The sequence below is a fragment of the Rhamphochromis longiceps genome, linkage group LG20 (assembly GCF_057381845.1).
Source record: "Rhamphochromis longiceps isolate RC_006_pf linkage group LG20, R_longiceps_female_GT1.1, whole genome shotgun sequence".
Classification (NCBI taxonomy): Eukaryota; Metazoa; Chordata; class Actinopteri; order Cichliformes; family Cichlidae; genus Rhamphochromis; species Rhamphochromis longiceps.
This window is the reverse complement of record NC_140576.1, coordinates 23,158,399-23,181,139: the sequence shown is the minus strand read 5'-3', so window position 1 is coordinate 23,181,139 and position 22,741 is coordinate 23,158,399. Positions and strand designations below refer to the sequence as shown.

Genomic DNA, 22,741 nt, shown 5'->3' with positions numbered 1-22,741 from the left:
GCATTTACGTTTGCCTGTCTCCATTGTCATTTCCATGAGGTAATTATTCTGTAAAAGGTACATGTCTGAGCCACGATTTTCCCATGCACAAATATATCATGCCATCCAAAGGAGGGGGGCAGTTTCAAACAAATGGACTGTAACTGCTGTGGTGCCTGCCAGGATACAGGAGAACTTACAAAGCTGGGTATGTAAATGTAAGAGGCATGCTAAAAAAAATCTCTCTTGCCTTGAATTTTTGACTTGCAGACTTGTGGACACAAACATTCTTTAGAGTCATCACATTCATCAAGTTGTTAACTGCTTTCTCACCCCAAAATAGAGTTGGTTAGATTAATAAAATAAGAAAATAGCCCTCAGTTGATCCCATGCTCACCCCACGCAGTCGAGTAACCAAATGCCAACATGAGACTCAGTCCAGCATGCAGGAGTGTAGGGTGGGGGTTTACGCTATGTTGAGTAATGTCCTCCACACTGACGCCCTGTATGCCATTAGCATGAATAAAGACATAGTAGGCTGAAGACACTTGGCAGCCTGGGACTCTGGGAACATGATTTCAAATAACAACTCCAGTTGTTCACAACAAACTAAGTTTAATCTTGTTCAAGTGAAGGGAACATGGATTCGACAAAGTGACCAGTTCCAGCTGGCAGAGGGAAAGTTATCAGATGCTAAAATGTAAGTATAGAATGGAAAATTATTGATATCTCAGTGACGTGCAATAGGAGCAGGCAAGTTGCCAACCGTAATCGGCAAATACATTTAATCAGGTTGTTTTACAAACTAAAAAACTTTGCTGAAAAATCTCAGATCTTTAAAAACAAATAATGATTTAAAAGATATTCGTGCTCATCGGTCATGCTGTATGTTCACTATTTATACTCTTTGACTATATGCTGATTAGCATTCTCCATGGAGCAGTGAAATGCCTTTCTATTTTAAGCTACAGTCACCCATGCAAAATATGTACAGCAGTGGTGGAAGAAGACCTTTTAAGGCCCTGAAATGATATTTTCTCAACACTACAAGCTCAAAATTTTAAAGAGGTTTTTCTGTTTTCACATGCAATAGTTCTTTGTTTTTCTTTTGCCGTTCAGACTACACTGAAGTAGATGAGTCTCATTTATAACAATGTTATAACACCTCATTACACCAACCAGAATGCAGCACCTTATTAGTCAGAATGAAAGAGTAGCTGGATTGTGTTATCACTTAGAGTTAAAGCTGGTCAAACCAGATTTTAGCGCTAATGACGTAGGTTAAAGAGTAATTATTATAGGCAATAACAAAAGCAGCTCTAGAAAAAGCAGCTTTGATAGTTGTTTATTGAGTTAGTTTTTAAGAGTAAATGTAACAATACTGACTTGTCAAAGTGCTGCATTGAAAGTTCTTGTTAACACAGACAAAAACATTTGCAAAACAAAATGTACTTGGAGTTTTTTCAGAAAAAAAAGCCACATTTACATTGGGTCTTACTCATCAGTGGATGTATGTTTGAGGTCTAATCTATTTAGGTCTTGCATGCATTTCCTTCATCATAAAACATTTACAAAGCTATTTTCCAAAGACTTTTTAGTCCTGCATTATCTAAATCCACTGGTTTTTGTGGCACAATTTCAATTCTAAAGGAGTTGGGGCACTTTGTAAAATGTAAATATTTTGCAGTTGTAGTTGCACATTGAAATACTTCTTTGTGCATTATTCCCACATGTCACTGGGATAGTACTTCAAGTAATATACTGCTTCGTAGGGCAACTAGAAGTCAAAACCTCTGACTTTTAAATGATTTAAAAATAAATGCATTCATTTGCAGAATGGTGGTTATTATTGTGTTAATATGTAATGTTACACATTTGCTTTTATACAAAATGTAACTTCAGCTTTCAAACAAAATAAGTCAAGTAAATAACAGTATTTACCCACATAAAGTGAGGTAGAAGTGTAAATTTGTATTGAATGGAAGGTATAGGTTAGTATTCTAGCAGGTGTTTTGAATGGAGGCAATTAAATGTTTTTCCCTTCTTTTTCTTTTTTCTTTTTAACTTTATTGTGAAATTATCTCTAGCTATGAGAACAAGTCAGAACATGGGGTTTCCTGGACAGTGGTCAGCCCTGTTGTGTTCACCTACAGAGTTATTCAGTGCAAAAACATACTGGATCCCACGAATGACACACTGCTCTGGGGTCACTTAGGAGAAGAAGAACTTAAACACACCTTAAGTAACTGCAAACCACCGAAGCGATTTGTTGTCATTGATGAAAATGTCAATAAGCTGTATGGCTCCCAGGTTTCTCAGTACTTTAAAGCCAGAGGGGTCGTTTACAAGATTCTCCCTCTGCCCACCACTGAAGAGAACAAGTGTATGGAGTTAGTGACCAAGATCCTGGAGGAAGTTCATGAGTTTGGTATCGACAGACGCTCCGAGCCAATCGTAGCCATCGGCGGTGGAGTTTGTCTGGATGTGGTGGGCTTGGCGGCATCTCTCTATCGCCGAAGGACCCCGTATATTCGAGTGCCGACCACTCTACTTTCTTATATCGACGCAAGTGTAGGGGCAAAAACAGGAGTCAACTTTGCTGGCGGGAAAAACAAGCTGGGAAGTTATGTCCCACCAGTGGCAGCCTTCTTAGACTGCTCATTCTTCCAAACTCTCCCACCACGTCAGATCTCTAATGGGATGGCAGAGATGTTAAAGGTGCTCGTCGCTGCATGATGGCTGATCAAGAGAATGAGTTTCCTGATGGTCTTGCATGTATCAGCCCATTAACTCCTAAATGTATGTAATTTGCTTGCAGCTCACAGTAGAATGATCTTATTGTTCAAGCCATTGTTGTTGATCTTCTTTGGTGTCAGACTTTTAATATTTTGTGGGCAGGAAGTAATAACTGGCGAGAACAAGATCCATACTATTTGCAAACAAGATAATAGTTGTGTACAACTTCTACAGTATTCCAAAAAGCACTGAAATGTATCAATAAGACAGCTGATACTTCCCTTGCTGCAAGTTTGTTGTCAATATTGGAAATGAAAATGGTGCTTGTTCTTAAGAGATAATGCTAAATTCATTTTTCCCACTGATTTTGTGTTTTGATATTATTCAGAATTTTTTTTTTTTGCTCATCAATAATGCATACTACCATTTTCTCATCTGGACACAGAATACACAAAGCTGATTCAAGTGTCATAGTTGGATGTTTTGACATTTGGCTCATTGCAACTAACCCTCTTGTAACCACAATTTAACCACAGAAGTGTTTACTGCATTTACTTACTCACAAAAACCTAGATTTAAGCTGCTACATTTTAAAATATCCCTAATAAGATATACAACTTTAAGTGCCCATGCTACTGAAAGCCAGCTCCTTTTAAACCTGAAAGTCCTCATAGTTTCTAGTGTCTGTCTATCACCATGTGCTGTGAAGCATGCAAAAGAAAAAACTAAAGACACCCCCACCCACAAAAAATGTGCTTTGTTTGTTGTTCCTTCACTCAAAGGAGCTCACACAATGCTGTGCAGACAGATATGGTATGTGCAGCTCCGCAGGGGTAAGATTTCTTCATGCTTATTTTAAAACTGAGTTAAAGGATTTAAAAAAAAAGAAAGAAAGAAAATTATGTGAACAGGTTCACACATTCTGATACTTTCAGTGATGTAGAAGATTTCAGCTTACTGTTTAAGAAAGTTTTATCTGGTATTTCTATTAAATACTTTTATATCTATTAAACATGTCTGGAGGGAATCTTTGAAATTCATTTTCCCACAGTACAACAATGCAATGCATGTGATTGTTTATTATTAGATATTCCAGTTTAGAATAGAGTGTGTGTCTTCTCTTTCACTTATTGCCAGCTATTAAGTGTTATTCTACTGATACACTTTAGATGGCTCTGATGAAGCACCGGGGCCTGTTTGAGTTGATGGAGACTGAGGGCAGGAAACTGCTGCATACCAAGCTGCAGGTTTGCAAGACCAGGCCTGAACAGGAAGACAGCGCCACAGCCATCATCCGCATCGCTATAGAAACAATGCTTGAGGAACTGGCTCCTAACTTGTGGGAGGATGATCTGGACAGGCTGGTGGATTTTGGTCACCTCATCAGCCCAGAGTTAGAAATGGTCAAGTAGTATTTTCTATTGTAACAATATTCTATAACAATATTGTAGCAATATTTGAGAGTATGAATTCACTCATTAAAGGGGACCTACTATGTTAATTTCCAGCTCAATATCTTCTATTCTTGGAGTCTTTTATAGTATCTTTGTAAAACTCACAGCTCAAAATAATCCTTATTTAAGGGTTTGCATATAGCAACCCAAGTGATGAAAAAGAAAAGCATAATAGGTTCACTTTAAATGTGAATTACTGTTACAGAGTAAACGTATTTAGATATTATTTTATTAGCAGTTACTTTTTGGAGATTATCTGCACACAATTAAGTGTAACCTCCATGTTTTGCACAGAGAATATTGCCAGCACTGCTTCACGGAGAGGCAGTCAACATCGATATGTCCTTCATGGTATATGTGGCCGTCCAAAAGGGACTTCTCACAGTAGATGAGAAGAATCGTATTATCCAATGCATGCTGAGTCTGGAGCTTCCTGTGTGGCACCAGGACTGCACTCTGGAGCTGGTGCAGAAATCCCTTAAGGAGCGTCTGAAGCACTCTGCTGGCTCTCTGAGGATGCCTCTTCCCACAGGATTGGGAACTGCAGGTAAAATAATATATAGTAAAACTTTTCTTTCAATAATCAATTGACATTACAAGTTACACTCTCTCTGTTACATAAAGGATGCTCATTAGCATGTCTTTTTTTTCTTATTTTGTAGAAATCTTTCATGGTATGATTGGTGATGGAATTCTTTGCCAAGCCCACAAGAAATGGACTGATGAGCTTTCTTCATCAGGAGACAAATGAATTTTACATGACAATATGGACAGTATAGACATGATATAGATACACAACTGCTGCTGATTTCTCAATTGCATGTCCACCACATCCCCAAAGGAGGGCTACAGGACTGAGATCTTAAGATAAGATAAGATAAGATAAGATAAGATAGAACTTTATTAATCCCTCGGGTGGGTTCCTCTGGGAAATTCGACTTCCAAAAAAAGCACAGCAACGACCGAAGTTAGTTACAGAACTGTTATATATATATATATATATACACACACACACACACATATATAAATACAGAGACAAATATAAATAAAATATACAAAGGGGATAAATAGAATAAATAGGAATAAAAAATAAAAATACAAGTGAATTGCACATTTCAAGTATTGAGTCTATTGCACTGTTGACTATTTACAAAAAGTATTGCACAAGGTATTGTACAGTGAGGTGAAGAGGCACTACAGCTTAGTTGTTCCCCCCTCCTTTGTCCTCCTGTTTCCCCTCCCTCTCCCCTCCAGAGAGGAGTTAAACAGTCTGATGGCGTGTGGGACAAAGGAGTTTTTAAGTCTGTTAGTTCTTGTCTTGGGGAGAAGCAACCTGTCACTGAACAGACTCTTCTGATTGTTTATGGCCGTGTGCAGAGGATGCCCAGCATTGTTCATAATGTCCAGCAGTTTCTTTAATGTCCTTTTCTCTGCCACTGTCACCAGAGTGTCCAGCTTCATGCCGACCACAGAGCTAGCCCTCCTGATCAGTTTCTCCAGCCTGGATGAGTCCCTCTTTGTGACTGTGGAGGCCACTGAGTACAGTGAACTCATTGCCATGTTCAAGAAACCAGTTTGAGCTGATTTAAGCTTGGTCACATGGTGCGTTATCTTACTTGAGGCAGACATCAAAAGATCCTAAAGGGATGGACATGGTCAGAAACAATACTTAGGTAGACTGTAGTATTTAAACAATGCTCAGTTGGTACTAAGAGACCCAACGTGTGCCAAGAAAATATCCCCCACATCATTACACCAGCCTGAACTGTTGATACAAGGAAGGGTGGATCCATGCTTTTATGTTTTGTACACCAAATTGTGACCCTACCACCCGAGTGTCACGGCTAAACACAAGATTAGATCAGGGAATGTTTTTCTATTTTTCTATTATGTAACTTTGGTAAGTCTGTCTGCATTGTAGCTGCAGCTTCCCGTTTTTAGCTGACAACAGTGGCACCTGGTGTAACAAGCTATATTTGGGTTACTTTTGCCTTCCTATCAGCTCAGAGCAGTCTGGCTATTCTCCTCTGACCTCTGGCATCAAAAAGGCAATTTTACTGCTTTTCACTGGTCATTTTCTCTTTTTCAGACCATTTTCTGTAAACCCCAGACATGGTTGTGTGGGAAAATTCCAGCAGATTATCACTTTCTAAAATACTCAGACCAGGTCTTCTAGCACCAACAACCATGCCATGTTCAAAATCACTTAAATTGCCTCTCTTCCCCATTCTGATGCTCATTTTGAACTCAGCAGGTCGTCTGGTCATTCAACTCAACTTTAGTTAATGGTTTACAACACACCATAATATAATGCAAAAGCTTCAAAAAGCAGTTGGCAGAATAAAAAAAAAAAGAAAATATCAAAAGCAATGCAATAATTTTTGTATATACAGAAGAGGACTTTATCTTATAAAAAATATACATGTGTTTAACTAAACTTACTGTGTTGCATTATCCCTTTTAATTGAAAGTGTAGCATTCTAAATGACTGAATCTTTGTAAATTAAGTAAACGAGTAAAACTGAACACAAACCAAAGATGTTTGTTTATGTGAGTTTATTATATTATAATAAATTATAATAAGTATAATTAGTATCGAGAGCGAAATAAAGGCAAACTCCACCAACATTCAAATAAAACTTTTAATATTTCTCACAAGATAGTTTCCACATTGAGTACCATCGAGTTTGAGCTCACTAATCTGAAACCAGTGGGTACAGTAACTACTGCTACATTCATCTCTTATAAACTGTAACAATAAGAACAGTAGCAACATCAGCAGAGAACATTGTTTGTATGAACCACAGGAATGACAATTAGAAGACAAGGCCTAAATTGAGCTAACATACCATAGTTTTTCATTAGTGGTTTATCCATAACATGCCATAACAATTTACAGCTCAGAGAGTCATTATGAGAAACGAGTTAAGTGACAGCTTTAAGTAACTGCCACCACATAGTGTAATGTTTATATATTTTCTTACAGTCACATTTTAGGGTTATTTAATTTATCTGTTCTACGTTTAGCCACAGATCCATGTTACAGGTATGTGGGTGTTGTACTGTTTCGAATCAGTCCCTGGACCTGTGTCACCATAAGAAACAATCTACAGTCCACTGAAGCTTCATCAATGACAAAAAAACCAAACAAACCAACACATTAACTCAAGGTTCACTTCTCAGCTTGTTCAAGAACTTGGATTTCATAGTTAGCATCCTCATTGGATGGCAACACTGTAAGATAGCTGAGCTGCTGTTGAGTAAATCTTGAGTCATATTCTCTACAATGTTCTTTCCACATACAAGACTGAACTCTAACCGTGTACTTATTTGCATTTTACATATAACCTTTGGGTAACGATCCATATATTGCTTAAAACAAAAGAGGTTAAACACCACTAAGAAAGGTGGCTTTGTTTTGCAGGTTGTGTCTTTGTAGAAATGTATTGCCTTCATGTGGCACACAATTTGGCAGTTATTACTGAGACCTACATTCAAAGTTGTCACCTAGAAACCTAAGAAACACTGCCTTCAGTGTAAAATGTCATTTGAAAAAACTAAAATGAAGAGCTAAAAATATGGAGTTCCAAAGTGTTTGGTACTACATAAATATATATAGTATTTGAATATTAATCATAGGTATATAAATAAGTCAAATATAATAACACTATTAGTCTACAGCATCATTACTGGCTTTGTGAACCTGTAGCACTGCACAACGACACTTTCAGGTAAATGCAGGACTGGGATTAGTGGCCATGTTTTTTTGGTAGCGAAAAAAAACAAACCACTCTAGAAGGTTAGCATGACAGCCATCTTTGATTATTTTCCTAACAGAAATCGTGTGAATATATTCACTGTATATATTACCCTGATCATCCAGGTTCCCCACTATAAGAATCAGTGGCTCAGCAGCTCATTCTTGTTCATATTCAAAGCCTCTACTGCAAAGGTGGCTGGCATTAGCTCTGCTCAAAAGGTCATTGGTGCCTGTTGCAGTAGCAACCTAAGGACCTGGTGGCACTCTTGAAGAAAGGCTCGCCAATTGCACTTATAGAGGTTACTTTGGTAGTTAACAACCAGATCTGTATTAGATCTGTATTTGCAAGCAAAGTATGGTTGGCTGAGCTCAGCCTTAGAGACAGGATGATGAGTATGGATATCTGGAAGGAACTCAGAGATGTTGAGATGAAGCAGTTGGGGTGGATTGGACATCTACTGGGAGCTTCACTTTGGAGGTTTTCTGTGTACACCCATTTGAGAGAAGACCCTTGGGCAGACCAGGGATTATTTATCTTATTAAGCCTTGAAACACCTTGGTGATACCAAGCAGAAATTGGTAAGCTCTGCTGGGGAAAGGATATCAGGTATCGCCTGCTCAGACTGCTGCTACCATGACCCAACTTCAGTGGAGTGGAGTCAACGGTTGAAGAAGTCAGTAGATTTCTAAGTCAATCAACATACTAAGTAATTAATGATAATAATACAGAACACTATTTCAAATATTATGTCAGGGTATAATTATTAATTACTTATATATTTTACTCTGCATTTATAATGACTTATTTCCTAATTTACTTCCTTATTTAATGTTGAACACTTTGGCGTTCCATAATAACAATACTCGTGGTTCTTTTGTTTGAGGGACTTGTAGTGTAGCTCTACGAAGCTCAACACACCAATATAAACATCAACAAAACATTTTTTTTCCTTCTCTTCCATCTTCAGGGTAAAAAACAAAACAAAACAAGTTTAAGGCACTTAAATGAAAAGATAATTGCCTCGACACCATTTCAGACTCATTCATAAAGAGAAACCCCTTTGAAGACATGATGCTGCTTTACAGGCACAACTTTAACCATTGCATAGTTTGACAAAATGGAGGCTGTGCTGCAACAGGGCTCGTAGTATATGGCAGGTGGTTATTAAAAAGGCATACCTATGGAACATGCTAGAACTGTTCAAAACAAACTGTGGAAATATACAACAACCATCCAAGAATCCACAGCTTTTCACAAGATTCTGTATGCATTTGAAATAGTTAGTTTGTGCTCAGATTTAAAAGAAAGACAGGCAAACAAACCAGGTTTCAATTATCAGAAGTCATTCCAGTGTTTTGACAATGTCACGCATTTCATACAAAATCCCAAAGCAGTCTCCTTATACTCCTTGGCAATATAAATGTTCACATCATGAAAAAAAAAGTCCTGAATGTGAAATGTCACTGATGTGGTATATCAAAAAAAACAAAACCCCAACAAGAATAATTTAGGAAATCAATGGAAATTTGTAAAATCTGAGATTAACAGGTCTGCAGTATTACAGTATGGAGTCTGTGCTGGGATACTCTAAGTTTAACCAGTTATGTCTGTCTGATCACTAAAGATAAAAAAACATTACAATAATTGACTAACATCTATTAGATTAAAAAAAAAAAGATTTCTATAATTAAGAAATCTAGAGCTATCAAGAGACAACAGCTTCTTGTCAGACCATTTATAGCCTATTTTTATTCTACTAGTTTTGAGACAAATTTGGGGGTATTTTGGCAGTTTTGGCAATGAGGAATGTACTGGTAACATACTGGGTCTGTAATTGGCACTGGCTAGTTAAAGAGTGTGTGGTGAATGTATAACACTGAATAAAAGACTAAAATTATTCTCGTGTAATGAGTTCATTGTAATTATCTTAAAAGAGAGATTCTAGCTTTTATTTATTCATTTCTTAAATGTGCTTTCATTTATTAATAATGGCTCCATGTAATAAATTAGCTTTAAGGGGAATGTATTCATAACATCTTGTTTACACACGCGTGTGTATTTATATAATCTACAGATGATTTCATATTTGTCAAGCAAGAAATTTCAACTGGAAGACTGACAAAGACTCTAACAGCCAACACGTGCATAGCAATACGACAACGATGTATACACATCTTAATAAGGCATTGGCACATTCAAGTTCAATCTAAGACACACAGAGTGTAAAGCACTATAGTAATAAATAGATCTTTTTCCTTCTATTATTGCTATTGATTTAAAAAGCAGTGCTTATCTCACCACAAAATATCTACATTTCTGACCATGATTTATAATTTCCCTAGATTCTTTGGAATCAATAGAAAAAAAGGATAATCTAGCCTCTATCCAAAGATAAATGCATATTTTTTTTTAAATATAAAAACTTCTATTTTTGTAACTCATTGTCATCAAAGTATTGATTAAAGCAAACACTTAAAAAAAATCAGTCCTTGAAATCAGGGTCAAGGGCTTGAAAAGACATAACACGAGAAAACAAACAAACAATTTGGAAAAAGATTCAATACATGTAAACACAGGTGGGATAGAGGAGGAGTAAAACAAACAGAGAAAGGACAACAAACAGAAGAAAGCCTTTCCAGCAGCTCAAAGTGTGTTTGCCACTGACTTGTAGCAGTAGGTGGAGGGGCTGAAAATGCAGGTGAGGAGTGTTCCAGTAGGGGGTGCTAACAACCCTCATTCTCATCCATGCTTACACTGCTCTTGCGACTGCTGTCCTTTGAGGTGTCTGGGGAGACGGATGAGAGCAGAGGGTCGCCCCCCCTCACCGGTGATAAGGTGTCTTCCATGAGGATGTCGCTGAGTTTGGAGCCCGACTTACTGTGAACGCCGTAGTGGCCCTCGGAGAAGTTGGAGTGGCCTTCGTTTAGCTCGAGGTTGCTGGGTGTTTCAGGAGTGCAGGCGGGGTGTTGTTGGTGATGGGGATGGAGTGTGTACAGGTCCTGGTGACAGTCCTCCAGAGCAGGTTCTTGCTTGATGGTCCGTACCCCAATTTCAGCAGAGCAGAGCGCTGAAGATGCAATGGCCAGACCGTGAGCCCGCGCCTGCATCTCTAATTCCTGTAAGCCAGAGAGCGACACAAACACGTGCAGGTTAGGCATTAGGTTAGTGAGCACTCCTAATCTTCTAGTTTGAGGTTTGAGGATGAATGTTAAAGTATTGCCTTTTCTTTGCTGAAAAGCAGAGTGGGAGATAGTTAGCAAAGCTGCCAAGTGAAGGTTTTTAAATATCCAACTGACTGTAACAGAGTCATTTAACATTTAAAACTTGCAGAAGGTTTTCTTTTTCCTCCTCTAATACACCGATGTGCAACTCTAATTAACTACAAAGAGCTCAGTGTTGATCACAGATTCAGGCTCCTCTCATCTTATGATCAATTTGTTACAAGATGACGATATTAACAACTTTGCAGTATGAATCTGCCTTTCCTCGTTTTCCCTTAAGCTATCTCATAAAAGTGTATTCATTTCTTCCAACATTAGTATAAACGTTTTTCTCCTCCCCTTTGAAATCCCTACACGTGACACATTTTTGAATTTTCTCATCTTCATCAAAGCTTTTACCTGTATTCTCAACATCAGATGCCGGTTGGCATGCTCAAGCTTCTTCTGACGATTCTCCAGCTCCTTGGCCCTCTGCTGTTCCCGCTGCAGCTTCCTGATGTAGTCCACGGATGCCTTCAGGATAGTGCCTTTGTTCCAGCGCATATCTCTGATATTTAAAAAGGAACCATTATTTTTACATCCAAACGTTTAAATGTCAGTAGATAGTCTAATGTACGCCTCTGCAGTTAACAATTAAGAAAGAGGAGAGAATAAGATTGAGGAAAAATGAGCAGAACTTTTGCAGAGGTCATAAAGTTCTTTGCAGAAATTGTTACTACACAAGACGTTTATGCACAATAGGTAGCCTGAGTCACAAGCAGTCATAAGGATGACCCTGAGCTCCCTGAAAAAAACATGAATGTTGCAGCAGATGTTTTGCAGGAATAAAAAATGATCTTTAGTCAACTTTATGGGAAAACATCCCTCCTGAGGATTTCATTTGTACAGTTAAGGTTAAGTTAGGTCAATTTGGAAGTGGTACTTACACCTTACAGGCAACTAATAAAAATTGGCAATGCTAGAAAGAAAATGTGTGCCTGCTTTTTCATAAATGTGTACTCATTTAAACCAGGTCTGCTGGTGAGAATCTTGAATTTGTGCATGTGGGTGGAGGAACCAGCTGGACTTAATCAAAACAACCAGGGCTGAACAGACATAACAAAAGCAACTGGGATCTTTTTAGACCCACAGGCGAGGTCAAAGGGCACAGCGATGAGAGAAGAATATGGTTAAAAGCTGAATTTGACAGTGTAATTATTATAAGCCTCATATTACATTTACAAATTTACAACATTTGCCTAAATCGAAAGATCTGTATAACTACAAACTGCATATAACTGAATGACCAGCTAGAAAAATGCAATTAAAACACAAATCATTTCCGTTTGCTATTTCATAAGCAGCAAATCTCTCCACTAATCTTGAACACTGAGTTATTAATCTTGCATTAGACTGGCTGGATGTTTGTGGTTGCCATTACATGTATTTTTAGAAGAGTTAATGTAAGAATATATTAAGTAACTTACGGGTCATTTGATTTTGGAATTAAAGTTCCCAACTCCTTAATTCGATCATTGATGTTAAACCGTCGCCTTCTCTCAACTGCAGAAAAAAAACAGAAAGGGGAAAGTATAACTAGGAATATAAGTATAAATATATAGATATTAACAAGAATTTGCTAATGTACTTAAAAATGTAGTTTAATAGTTAACCCTGTGACAACCAAAAGCACATTTAAATATTCTCACTTACTCAAATTGTGGTTGTCCTTCTTCTGCCTCTCTTTTGCCAGGGCTCTTACCTCTGCTTCTGAACAAAACGCATTTTGGTTGATCGACTAACCCGACAAAGCACGTATACAAAATGTGCAGCATCCACATTTTAAAGCTGAATACTCAGACGTACCCACAGGGAACCCTTCAGGCCTTTGATAGGTGTCAAATTTGCCACAGGATCCTGACTTATCCAGCATATGCATGATGGCCGGGGATTGTGAAACTACATGAGTAATAATGTTGTTTTCATTATCACAATGTACAGAATTGAAATGCAATACAAGACAATAGAAGACATAATCATGTAAAGTCAACATCGCCACACAGAGGAGGATTACAAAAGCTGGACTGGATACAAAATGCTATATAATGAGCTGCGCAAAGGCCTGGAGAGTAGAACGTTACATTATCATATGTTGTTACAGAATTACTGTTGCCTGTGCGATACAGAAGCTGAACAGATATTGTTAAATGGCACAAGTTAAACATCTGTAAGAACTTTATTTATTTTTATTTCTATAGCTCTGAGTAATTTTCATGCTTACCAGAGTATTCCCTTTTGATGTTTGGCAGGTTGGCAGGGCAGGAGTTGCTGATGGGCAGACCTTGCTGGGGCATACCCTGATTGCCATACATGTCAATGAGGTTAGCAGGCACAGGGATCTGGGGAATTGAGAATTAAAAGAATTGAGATTTAAAACAGAGAGAAAAAGACGTAATATTATGCATATTATTGTGTTAAAAAATGACAGTTACATATGAAGCGCAGCACAGAAGAGATAAATTACAAGGTCAAAGTATTACACCAAGGTTGAAATCTGACATCATGGAATTTGCTTCTGTTTTACCCCAAGACACATCAAATGAAACGCAGTCATGTTGTAAACTGGCTGGTATGGATAAATCATGAGCATACATACCGTGTTTGCCATCTGAAGTCCTGGGTCCATTAGACCGAGGATGTCATCGCTGTAACTGGACTCCAGACTAATAATGTCATCAATTACATCGTCCATCTAAAACCAGACAAAGTACAAATAAGTCCAGCATTACTGATCAATTAATGTCCAAGCATCATTAACCCTCTCAGGCTCAAATGAAACTTTTTGTTGCTAATGCACAACCAAGTCCTGCAGTGGTACTTCTGAGTAAAAAAAACCTCATAAAATATGTATGTGGGGTAATCAGGTTGTTAGTTTTTAACTGTTGCAAATCGGCAACGCCTGCCTTGAGAGGGTTAAATAAAAAAACAGCCTAAAAAACTATGGAGACCTCACCTCTTTCTCGCAGTTAGAGTTGAGGGTCAATAAGGCCATAGGGCTGTTAGGGGCACTGTTGCCCGGCCCTGGCGGCATGCCCCCGTGGTCAGAGGACTGGTTGGGGCAGGGCAAGCTCAACGCCTGAGAACCAAGCTTTCCCAGGTACCTCTTCACCTGCTGCTGCTGGGACCGTTGGATGTGGTACTTGGTTGGGTTCTCCAGGTGAGTCTGAACCTATGAGTGGAAAGATGAGTGAGGAAAATGCCAAGAAAAATGAATATGTATGTGAGAGGTAGGATATCTGATCTAAAGATTAATGGGTGTGTTGATGGTTGCAGGAGGCTCCACAGAACTGCTCCAACTACTGAAAGAGAAGTTATGCAAATATGCAGCTTGGCCACAGTAGCAATGAAATAGCACCAAAAGATGGAAGCTCATTTCAAAATGAGTGCTGCTTTTTATAAGTGCTGTTTCAAAGTTGTCTTTTATTAAAAACAACTCTAAATATAGCTCAAAGTCTTGTCTGTTCTTTGTATTTTACAGTACAGAATATAATATTAAAATCAACTTGACAGAGACTTCAAATCCTACGATGCATTATGCATTTTTCTTTTGAGACGCTGTCAAGAGTTGTTATCTCAAAGTCTCAGGAGTAAACAGTTTCCACATATTTTTCTTCAACTCCACTACTTTCTGCGGCTCCTCAGTAACAGTCCACATATTTTAAGGAACAAATATTGCACACGCTCCTATCTCTGCACTCGCCGCTTAAGGATAAATTTGATTTCTGTAGATCATTAATCCCCACACAGCATTAATGATCCAGAAAAGCTCCTGCAGGCAAATAAACAAACTTCAGAGGCAGTGTCTGTCTGGCTGTAACATTTTAAATTGAGCAGAGCTGCTCCAATCCCTCTCGCCTTTCCAAGTTTATATTTAAACCTTCCCGTCCTGTGCTCGCTTACGTTTGATGCAATTACGAATCAGTTTCAGGATTGCAAAATGTGGACGCTGTAGTTTATGATTCAATTTAGATACATGATGCAGTATCATAAATGGCAAAGACACATTTGTGTCAGTTTAAGACGAGAAATTTCAATTTAACCTCTCACATTATCTTTGAATCTATATTCATTTTTAAACATACCTCACAAGGTTGATATCCAAGCATCTCAAGCATCATTTCCTGTTTTAGATGTCCGATTTAAAACAAACAAACAAAAAAAAACCAACAACTCTAAACTGAGGAGTGCTCTAGCTGTTTCCTTCTTGGTTGCACCAGACGACTAAGGCTGCTAATAGGAGGACAGACACACCAGCTCATCTTTTAAAAGGCAAGAAACTTCATTAGTTATGCATGTCAGGGAATCTCTGTCAAATACAATGAGCCTTTTTAAATGTGTGTTGTTTTATGTAAAATCTGTATTTATTACTTTATGGTGTATCACTTGATGTCAGAATGTGGTGCAAACAGTTAGAGCCTTTGTTTTGGAAGGGCACCTCTTTTACTGAATCTTGCCCGGGGTGCTTACTCTGCCCTATCCACTTTGTTAACCCATGTGGATGCTTGGCGTGTGCTCCCTGTTTAACACAGCACAAAGAATAAAGTCTATGTCATCCTTAGTTGTCTTCAGCTTTTTAATTGACAAGAACAGGCGAATCATAAGCCCAAAAGAAATTATGCATTTTGTTGTGCATAAACTTTAAATGTCTATGCTTATTAACAGACCTGAGGAGGCCACGGGCTGTAGATGAACTCTAAGCTACCCCTGGCATTTTCCTCTGCCTATGTGAAAACTTCCTCAGTTTGCACACTGCACTCAAGAGTTTCAATTACAGCGAAAGGTTATAAAAATTAGTTGTTGAGACTGCCTTATAGAGTATAGATATTACTTCGTCCCATCTGTTGAAACCGATTCCAAATAAAAGTGTGATAGTCATTCATGTGTGCAGGTTTGCAATGTTCCAGATGTATATTTTATTATTTAAAATCATTGGTATTTTCTGTACACTATGGACATTCCCGTGATCGGCCTTATAATGCATAACCAGTATTCTTATTAACTATGCACTCACTGAATGCAGATTATTGTAATCTAATATAAAGGTTTTCACCCAGCACTGTCATAGAGATCATATATGATGTATATATTTTGTGTATGTTCTGAAAATCAACAGAAATGCCTCTCAGTATTTGCAGATTTACACATTTTAATTCAATAAACTCTGAAATATAAAATAAAGCAGACTAGTTTGAATGACTTAAATCACTTTTACAGGTGTATGTAAATAAAGCCGAGTATAACCATTAGGTCAGGTGAGGTTATCAATCTTATTGTCTCTCTGTGACTGTCAAATTCTTCTTTCCAGAACAGAAGCTCTTTCAGAGCCTCTTTTCCATGTTCATGTACCATTGTTCTTCAGGGGATACTCATGTGAGCCACATTAACATCCTCTACAACTGGCTATTAAAAATTGACACTATAGCTAGTTTTACTTACAAGAGCTGAGTCACATTATCTAGTCACACTTTGTATATCCTGCAGCTAAGACTCAGATCACCTTGGGCCGTAAATTGTCCTCACAAGGTTGTAAAGCTGACACCACAGAGGGGGGCACATTTACAGTCAGTCAATGACTCATTAACAAGAACGACATCACACTCTGGGCAAAAGAACGAGGCTCATTAGTGATGGTCACTAACAACATTCTTTATTCTTTACACTGCCTTCACCGTTGGTGTATTGTTATGCAAATGACGTCACCAGAAAATGTATAAAATTTGATCCATAATTGGATTTTATGCCACTTACTTATATATATGATGAAATTATTACATTTTAAAACTGCAGAGGCTCCGATCCTGATAATGGACTGAACCTAATCAAGAGCTATTAATGAGCAACACAATTATTTGCAATGCACGCATAAATAATGTGTAAGCAAACAGTGAATTCTTGTTATCTATGGTATTTATCAAAGACACAGGCTGATTTAAGTCAGTCACATTTAGAACAGGCTCTTAATTTTTCATTTCGATGCTGAAACAACAACCTTTGTTGTCCTACATTTTAATAAGGCCCCGTAAAGTTTTGAAAAAGAGAAATGTGTTCTGAATACATATCAACTTGATGTATTTATTTATTTATTTTTTAATAATTTTGCTTTAAAACTACTGTTAACACTCTATTTCAAAAAACAAATCAGTATGTGGGAAAACCTGTATAATCCACAGCATATGCCACAGCACAACCAGCGGCGTTGCAAATGTTTGTTAATTAGTGTCTTATTTATTCATATGAACTCTTATCTCAGCTTCTTTCAGCTGCTCACTTATTTGCAGGGGGTTGCCACAGTGGATGGATCCACATATTTGATTTGGCACAGATTTTGATGTCCTTCCAGATGCCCTTCCTCCCAGGGATTTATGTCTTCTCCTAGTCCTAAACGTGTGATCTTCTGCTTTGTAGGCAAATGCTTTAACCCCTACATTATGGAGCCTCTACTAATACATGTTTAAGCACAATGAAGAATTCTTTCAAGTAGTAATTACATAGACAGTGAGTGATTTTTCTGAAAAGTCTCACATCTTAGTTATTTCTTAATCTCAGAATCGAGTTCAGGTCAGATTCAGTTCTCAAGTATTGCAAATTTTGCTGATAATCAACCCTAAACATCAAGAATGGAACTGAAACTCCACACTGTATACTGCTTAGTGTATCAATTTGTATTTAAACAATCCTAGTGGCACAATTAATGTTTGTCAGATTTCCCAAAACAATTAAATTAAATTAAATTTAAATTTAATTAAATTTTTTTCTCGTTTTTGTTAACCAGGCAGGTTCTTCATGGTCTATTTAGTCTTATCAGTTGTTTTTTTGCAACACTTGGAAGTGCTGAGAACAAAGTGAGATGTCTTTGCTTCTTTTTCAAAGTTGTATGTTTTGAGTAAAGGAGAAATCAGAAATGCTGGACAGAGTCACTGGATGTAAAATTTACAGCTTAAAAAATAAAGCGCTACTTTTTAAAATCATGGCAACTGTTTTGCTTTCTTTCTGATTCATGTGACTAGTTTGAGGCTAAAATCATGCCTTTTGATAATTTGTAAAGGTATTTGGAATTAAATCCCACTCTTAAAAACATGCTATAACATGCTGCCTCTGTGTCTTCAGGCAGATGATGCCGTATTGGACAGAAATATGACAATATACAGTAATATTTCTAATACTTGAAACTCTCTTTTTCATTCCCTGTTTTTCATTTTTGTAATATTTCCGTTACAGTTTGAGATGACTTGCCCAGTCCTTTCAGCATAGATACAATGATGAGACATGTTTCCTCCTCCACAGCTTTTCTTTCCCAGCCTGTAGCGTTTAGCCTCTCACATTTATCTTTTGGCCCTCTGGGGAGGTCCAGACCTCCAGCTTGTAAGCCACTGCTGTAAGCATAAATGTACAGAAAGACTGTTTGTTATACACACAAAGACACAAGTCTTGTGTGTGTGTATAACAAATCACACGCACATGGGTATTTTTGGCCTTTCTAGGCTTCTCGGCCTCGTGTCCACATGCAGACACAGCTTTTAAGTTTAAGTTGAAAAACTAATCCTTTAGAAAACTTGCATGGGAAACTTTTTATGAACACTGTTTGTCAGTGATGATGTTTAGACAGAAAACTCACAGTGTCAGTGCTTCTTATTCGCCAACAAGTCTTTGGGGTTAGGGTTATATCACCGTCTGTTAGTTTGGCAAGCTCTTGGCAGTAGAGTGTTTTTGTATTTTCATGCAGACAGAGATTTGTTTTATAAAAAACAGTGATTGTGTGATTGTGATTTTTCCTAAAACTATTTAAAAAAAAAACACCCATGTACGTGTTAACTAATCCTCCATCCTTGTCTCATGCATTTTAACACACCCACAGCTGATAGCTGGCACTGTCTAAAGATAGAAACAAAAAAAAAGTTTATAAGGGATTACTGTAGGAAGCCTACGCCACCCCCTCTCTCTCCCACAGACACACACACACACACACACACACACACACACACAGAATTCTAATATAGAAACAAAGAGGGCATTCAGGGCATTATGTGCACAAGACAAAGTATAAAGGTGCCCTAATTAAAACTACAAGCACAACTGCATACACCCATTAATACAGCACATGTAACACTTGGCTTTGAGTGAGTAAAAGTCTTGATTCATTTGTGCTACATTTACACACTGCAGGGTTAGGGTTAACTAAAACGATTGGCCGATCAATGAAAATGCTAAAAAACAAAATAAACAAACTAATAAACGAACCTATTCTGATAACTTAATTTGTCATTTGAGTGAATTTTAAGGTGAAAGTAGTTTCTAGATTCAAGTGCGGTGGAGCTAAGAATGTAAGGACTTGCTGCTTTTCTTTATCCATGTGATAGTAAACCGAAGATTTTGTGTATTTGGACTACTGCTTGTAAAAACGAGCCTTTTTTAAGATATGAAGCTGGAATTTAACCCTTTAAAAAATGGTGACTTTCGTTTTTCACTAAAATGTAGCAAATGAATGAATGACGCAAACAACAATGCAAACATAAAAATAAGATAATTTCGAATGAATCTCATTCTAGTACATGTAACTAGTAGGTTTAGGCAATCTGTGACAAAGACATGTTTAGCAGGTTGAAATCTGTTTGTTCTGTCTTTACATTGAAATGAGCACAGGGGCTTCTTCTAGCTTGTTTTGTCCTCAGGGATTTCCTAAATTATCCCACATAATTAGATGATCTCACTGTTTTGGGTGAATTCAATGGAGCCCCTGAAGGCTCACAGATCCCAGCCTGGAACATCTCGACCTTGTCAAGCCATACGGCTCCTGTTGTTACATGGAAATAATTTTAGGCGTGACAAATCATTAGTTTATAAGCTGGAAAAAGGATCATTTAATGGTGTGCTTACAAAGCTGGCACACTTTGTGGAAGCACAGAACATACATAGAGTGACAAACATCTACAGGACTGCTGCTGCATATAAACTACGTGCAAGAAGTTTATCGTGGTGATGTTCATGATTGATTTAGAACAGATACATCACGTACTATTGCACACATCTACAATTAATCATTAGGTTTTCAGTTTCTGTAAAGGCCCAGCACGCAGAATAATGAATTATAGAGAGATCTTAGTGCCAGCAGCCAGCATTCAAACTTCACTTAACAGTCTTTCCAAAATACAGTTTAGAAATGTGGCATCAACTACTAACTCTTGGCATCTGTATCCATGGAAAACAAAAAAAGCTTGTTGTTTATCATCTCGTTTTTAGCCACCAACAGGCCCAGGGGCATAAGCAACATAACCCCCAAAGAGTCAGAAACACTGCAGAAATGAGCACAAAGCATCCAGCTGTACTAAGAGAGGACGTAGGGTTAGTGCAGAATGACAAACAGTGATTTGTATTTTTTTGACTTGCATGCTACAGGCATTCCATGATGGGCCAACCAGGATATATTAACAAGACTGCCCCCATTTTCTATGCAGACTAGAAGAATAGGCCACTTTGTCTCACAGTTAAGCTGCTAATGTGCTCTGCAGAATTTGCAGACAGCAACTGTGATGCTAATGTGAGCAGCAATTTATGGGTTTTCCTCTGTACTTTTGTAATGCTGTCATGCAAAAGCCCAAATTACCACCGAATAAAAATCGTGTGTTGTTTGTATAAAACTTGGGTTAAAATGAGCAGGAACTGCTAAAAACAAAACAAAAAAACTCCAACCAAACAAAAACAGAGATTATGATCACGTGAATTTGCTCATCATCTACAATCATATTGAGCAAAAAGGTACTAATAACTAACGTGATTAAAGTGATTAATCAGTGTTGGTTACTGCGGAGAGAAATGTTATTAAAGCTATCCTGTAATTTCATGAAATGAACACTGAAGGTTTTTTTTACATGTCATTGTGTGCTGAATCAGTTCTGAAATCCAAACCAAACTGAAACATCTGTGTGGTACTTCTGTGTATTTTCTTTTGTATATCGGTCACGAGCCGTCATATAATCCACAAAAATTGTACAGGGTACTTTGTTCTTTTTGTGGCGCCATAAATCCTTTGAAAAAGGAAAAAAAAAAATCAGAAATCATTTTTTTAACCCTTTCAGAAACCTATCCTTCGTAAATTTCAAAGCAGTGTTTTTTTTCTCTAAAATATTCCATGGAATGAAAGGGCTGGGGGCTAATTACAAGCATTCTTCACTGAATTAGCGTTCGGTGTGTGGTAAGGCTGTGCTCGCCTTTTTCTTGATCCCCAAACTGATCCCCTTCTTATTCCTAAAAAGGTCAGAGGTCACTTGGTTAATTAAGGGTCCAATCAGTCTTTACATAAACTCATCTGAGCTTAATGTTTGCACTTTTTGAGGTCCAGCAGCTCTGCCTGGTACCCCTGAGCTTTATGTGGACTCTGCTAATCTACCAACAGACAGGAGAGCAGGTTAACCCAGCTCAACAGCACCAAGCTGGAATGGCCTTTTCATTTGAGGACTTCAGTCAATGAAGAATTTCTGTAAGCTCTCGCCAAAGCAGAAAAATGACTCTAACTTGATGTATTGTACACAAGGTTAGGGTTCGGGGAGGGGGCGTCCTAAGTCTTTCAAAGAGCTGCAGATTATAGAGAATAAGTAATGTTTATACAGCGTGAGAAGGGTAATGTTTTCAATGGCTATACTGTTTTTGTCCTTTACTGTTGGCCCATGCCACACACATCCAAGGGTGATGAAAATGTGGCTGGGCAAGCAACCATGAAATCTCAGAGAGTGTTGTGGGTGGATTTAACTCAACAAAGATTATTCAGTAAATCACAGTTTATCGGCATCGTTACTACTCTGAGATTAAACAGTGCAATTAAAATGTAGTAAATGTCTAGGTAAAATTATGACTAAAAGCTTTTAGCATACACACAGCTGAAATTGTTTGCCAAACATAATGGATAAACAGCGTGAATAGCTTCATACAACTGTCAGCTAACAGTATGGGTTAACAGTTGAAATCGCAAGATAAAACCACAACTAAACTGTTGACATAGTACCGATTAACTGATTAAACTTTTACCTAACAAGCACAAATGTCTGACATAGACAGATTTTTAGACCTTTAACTACAGGCATTATTAAACATAAGTATTTGTACGAGATCCTCTTATGTGTCACATATATTTTTCACGTGGAAGACTTGTTCCTGTTATTGCACAATTTTCTAAAAGAGGAAGTCAGAGACAAAACCAGCTGCTTATTGACAATCCATGTTAAAGAAATGCAAAATCTAAAAATGCACAAAAAGGCAAGTGTCCTCGTGAGTAATTACACTAACTACACAATATCTTAACACCTCGATATTGATATTTTTTTCAGAAATCACAAACAGAAAAGTTGAAAAAAACGCACTAAGTTGATATGTAAGGAAGACAAAATTCTCATAATTTGCACAAAAACACTTTCCAAATCACTACCACACAGTGTTTTTTTTATAGGGAAAGCCACTGAATTCAAGGTAAAATGCCGGAACAAAAACACTACAAAAAAACCCAGCAATTATACCAAAATCCTCAGAACACGACAAGTCGAATGAATTTCTAAAGATGTTT

General features: G+C 37.7%; 2 protein-coding genes across 10 annotated transcripts in view; one reads left to right on the top strand and one right to left on the bottom strand.

The window, feature by feature from the left end:
* The first annotated feature begins 518 nt into the window (after window positions 1-518).
* LOC146645338 (uncharacterized) lies at window positions 519-5,270 on the top strand. Of its 2 annotated transcripts, XM_085392728.1 has the most exons (6): window positions 519-679; window positions 2,067-2,697; window positions 3,498-3,548; window positions 3,885-4,118; window positions 4,464-4,716; window positions 4,832-5,270. In XM_085392728.1, exons 1-6 carry the CDS (start codon window positions 552-554, stop codon window positions 4,918-4,920), a joined length of 1,386 nt encoding a protein of 461 aa, XP_085248854.1. In that variant the 5' UTR covers window positions 519-551; the 3' UTR covers window positions 4,921-5,270. The 2 variants fall into 2 exon arrangements, with proteins under 2 accessions (XP_085248854.1, XP_085248855.1); XM_085392729.1 differs by lacking the exon at window positions 3,498-3,548.
* Window positions 5,271-6,797: 1,527 nt separating this feature from the next.
* LOC146645337 (microphthalmia-associated transcription factor-like) overlaps window positions 6,798-22,741 on the bottom strand; it is a 29,079-nt gene continuing 13,135 nt past the window's right edge. For 5 of the 8 annotated variants that reach the window (XM_085392726.1, XM_085392720.1, XM_085392719.1 and 2 more), the window contains exons 3-10: window positions 14,144-14,359; window positions 13,787-13,882; window positions 13,412-13,529; window positions 12,997-13,089; window positions 12,844-12,900; window positions 12,618-12,693; window positions 11,551-11,698; window positions 6,798-11,046 (exon numbers count right to left, since the gene is read on the bottom strand). In XM_085392726.1, the coding sequence (XP_085248852.1) occupies window positions 10,654-11,046; window positions 11,551-11,698; window positions 12,618-12,693; window positions 12,844-12,900; window positions 12,997-13,089; window positions 13,412-13,529; window positions 13,787-13,882; window positions 14,144-14,359 (1,197 nt within the window). In that variant the 3' untranslated portion in view covers window positions 6,798-10,653. Of the gene's footprint in view, window positions 11,047-11,550; window positions 11,699-12,617; window positions 12,694-12,843; window positions 12,901-12,996; window positions 13,090-13,411; window positions 13,530-13,786; window positions 13,883-14,143; window positions 14,360-15,272; window positions 17,836-22,741 lie in introns of those variants that run through there. The other 3 variants (XM_085392723.1, XM_085392722.1, XM_085392727.1) reach the window with 2 other exon arrangements.

Bases quoted from the DNA above. Each gene is read 5' to 3' on its own strand.
- LOC146645338 (XM_085392728.1), top strand. From the start codon at position 552: ATGATTTCAAATAACAACTCCAGTTGTTCACAACAAACTAAGTTTAAT. The intron at 680-2,066 runs GTAAGTATAGAA...AATTATCTCTAG, and splicing joins AAGTTATCAGATGCTAAAAT to CTATGAGAACAAGTCAGAAC. The intron at 3,549-3,884 runs GTAAGATTTCTT...GATACACTTTAG, and splicing joins GTATGTGCAGCTCCGCAGGG to ATGGCTCTGATGAAGCACCG.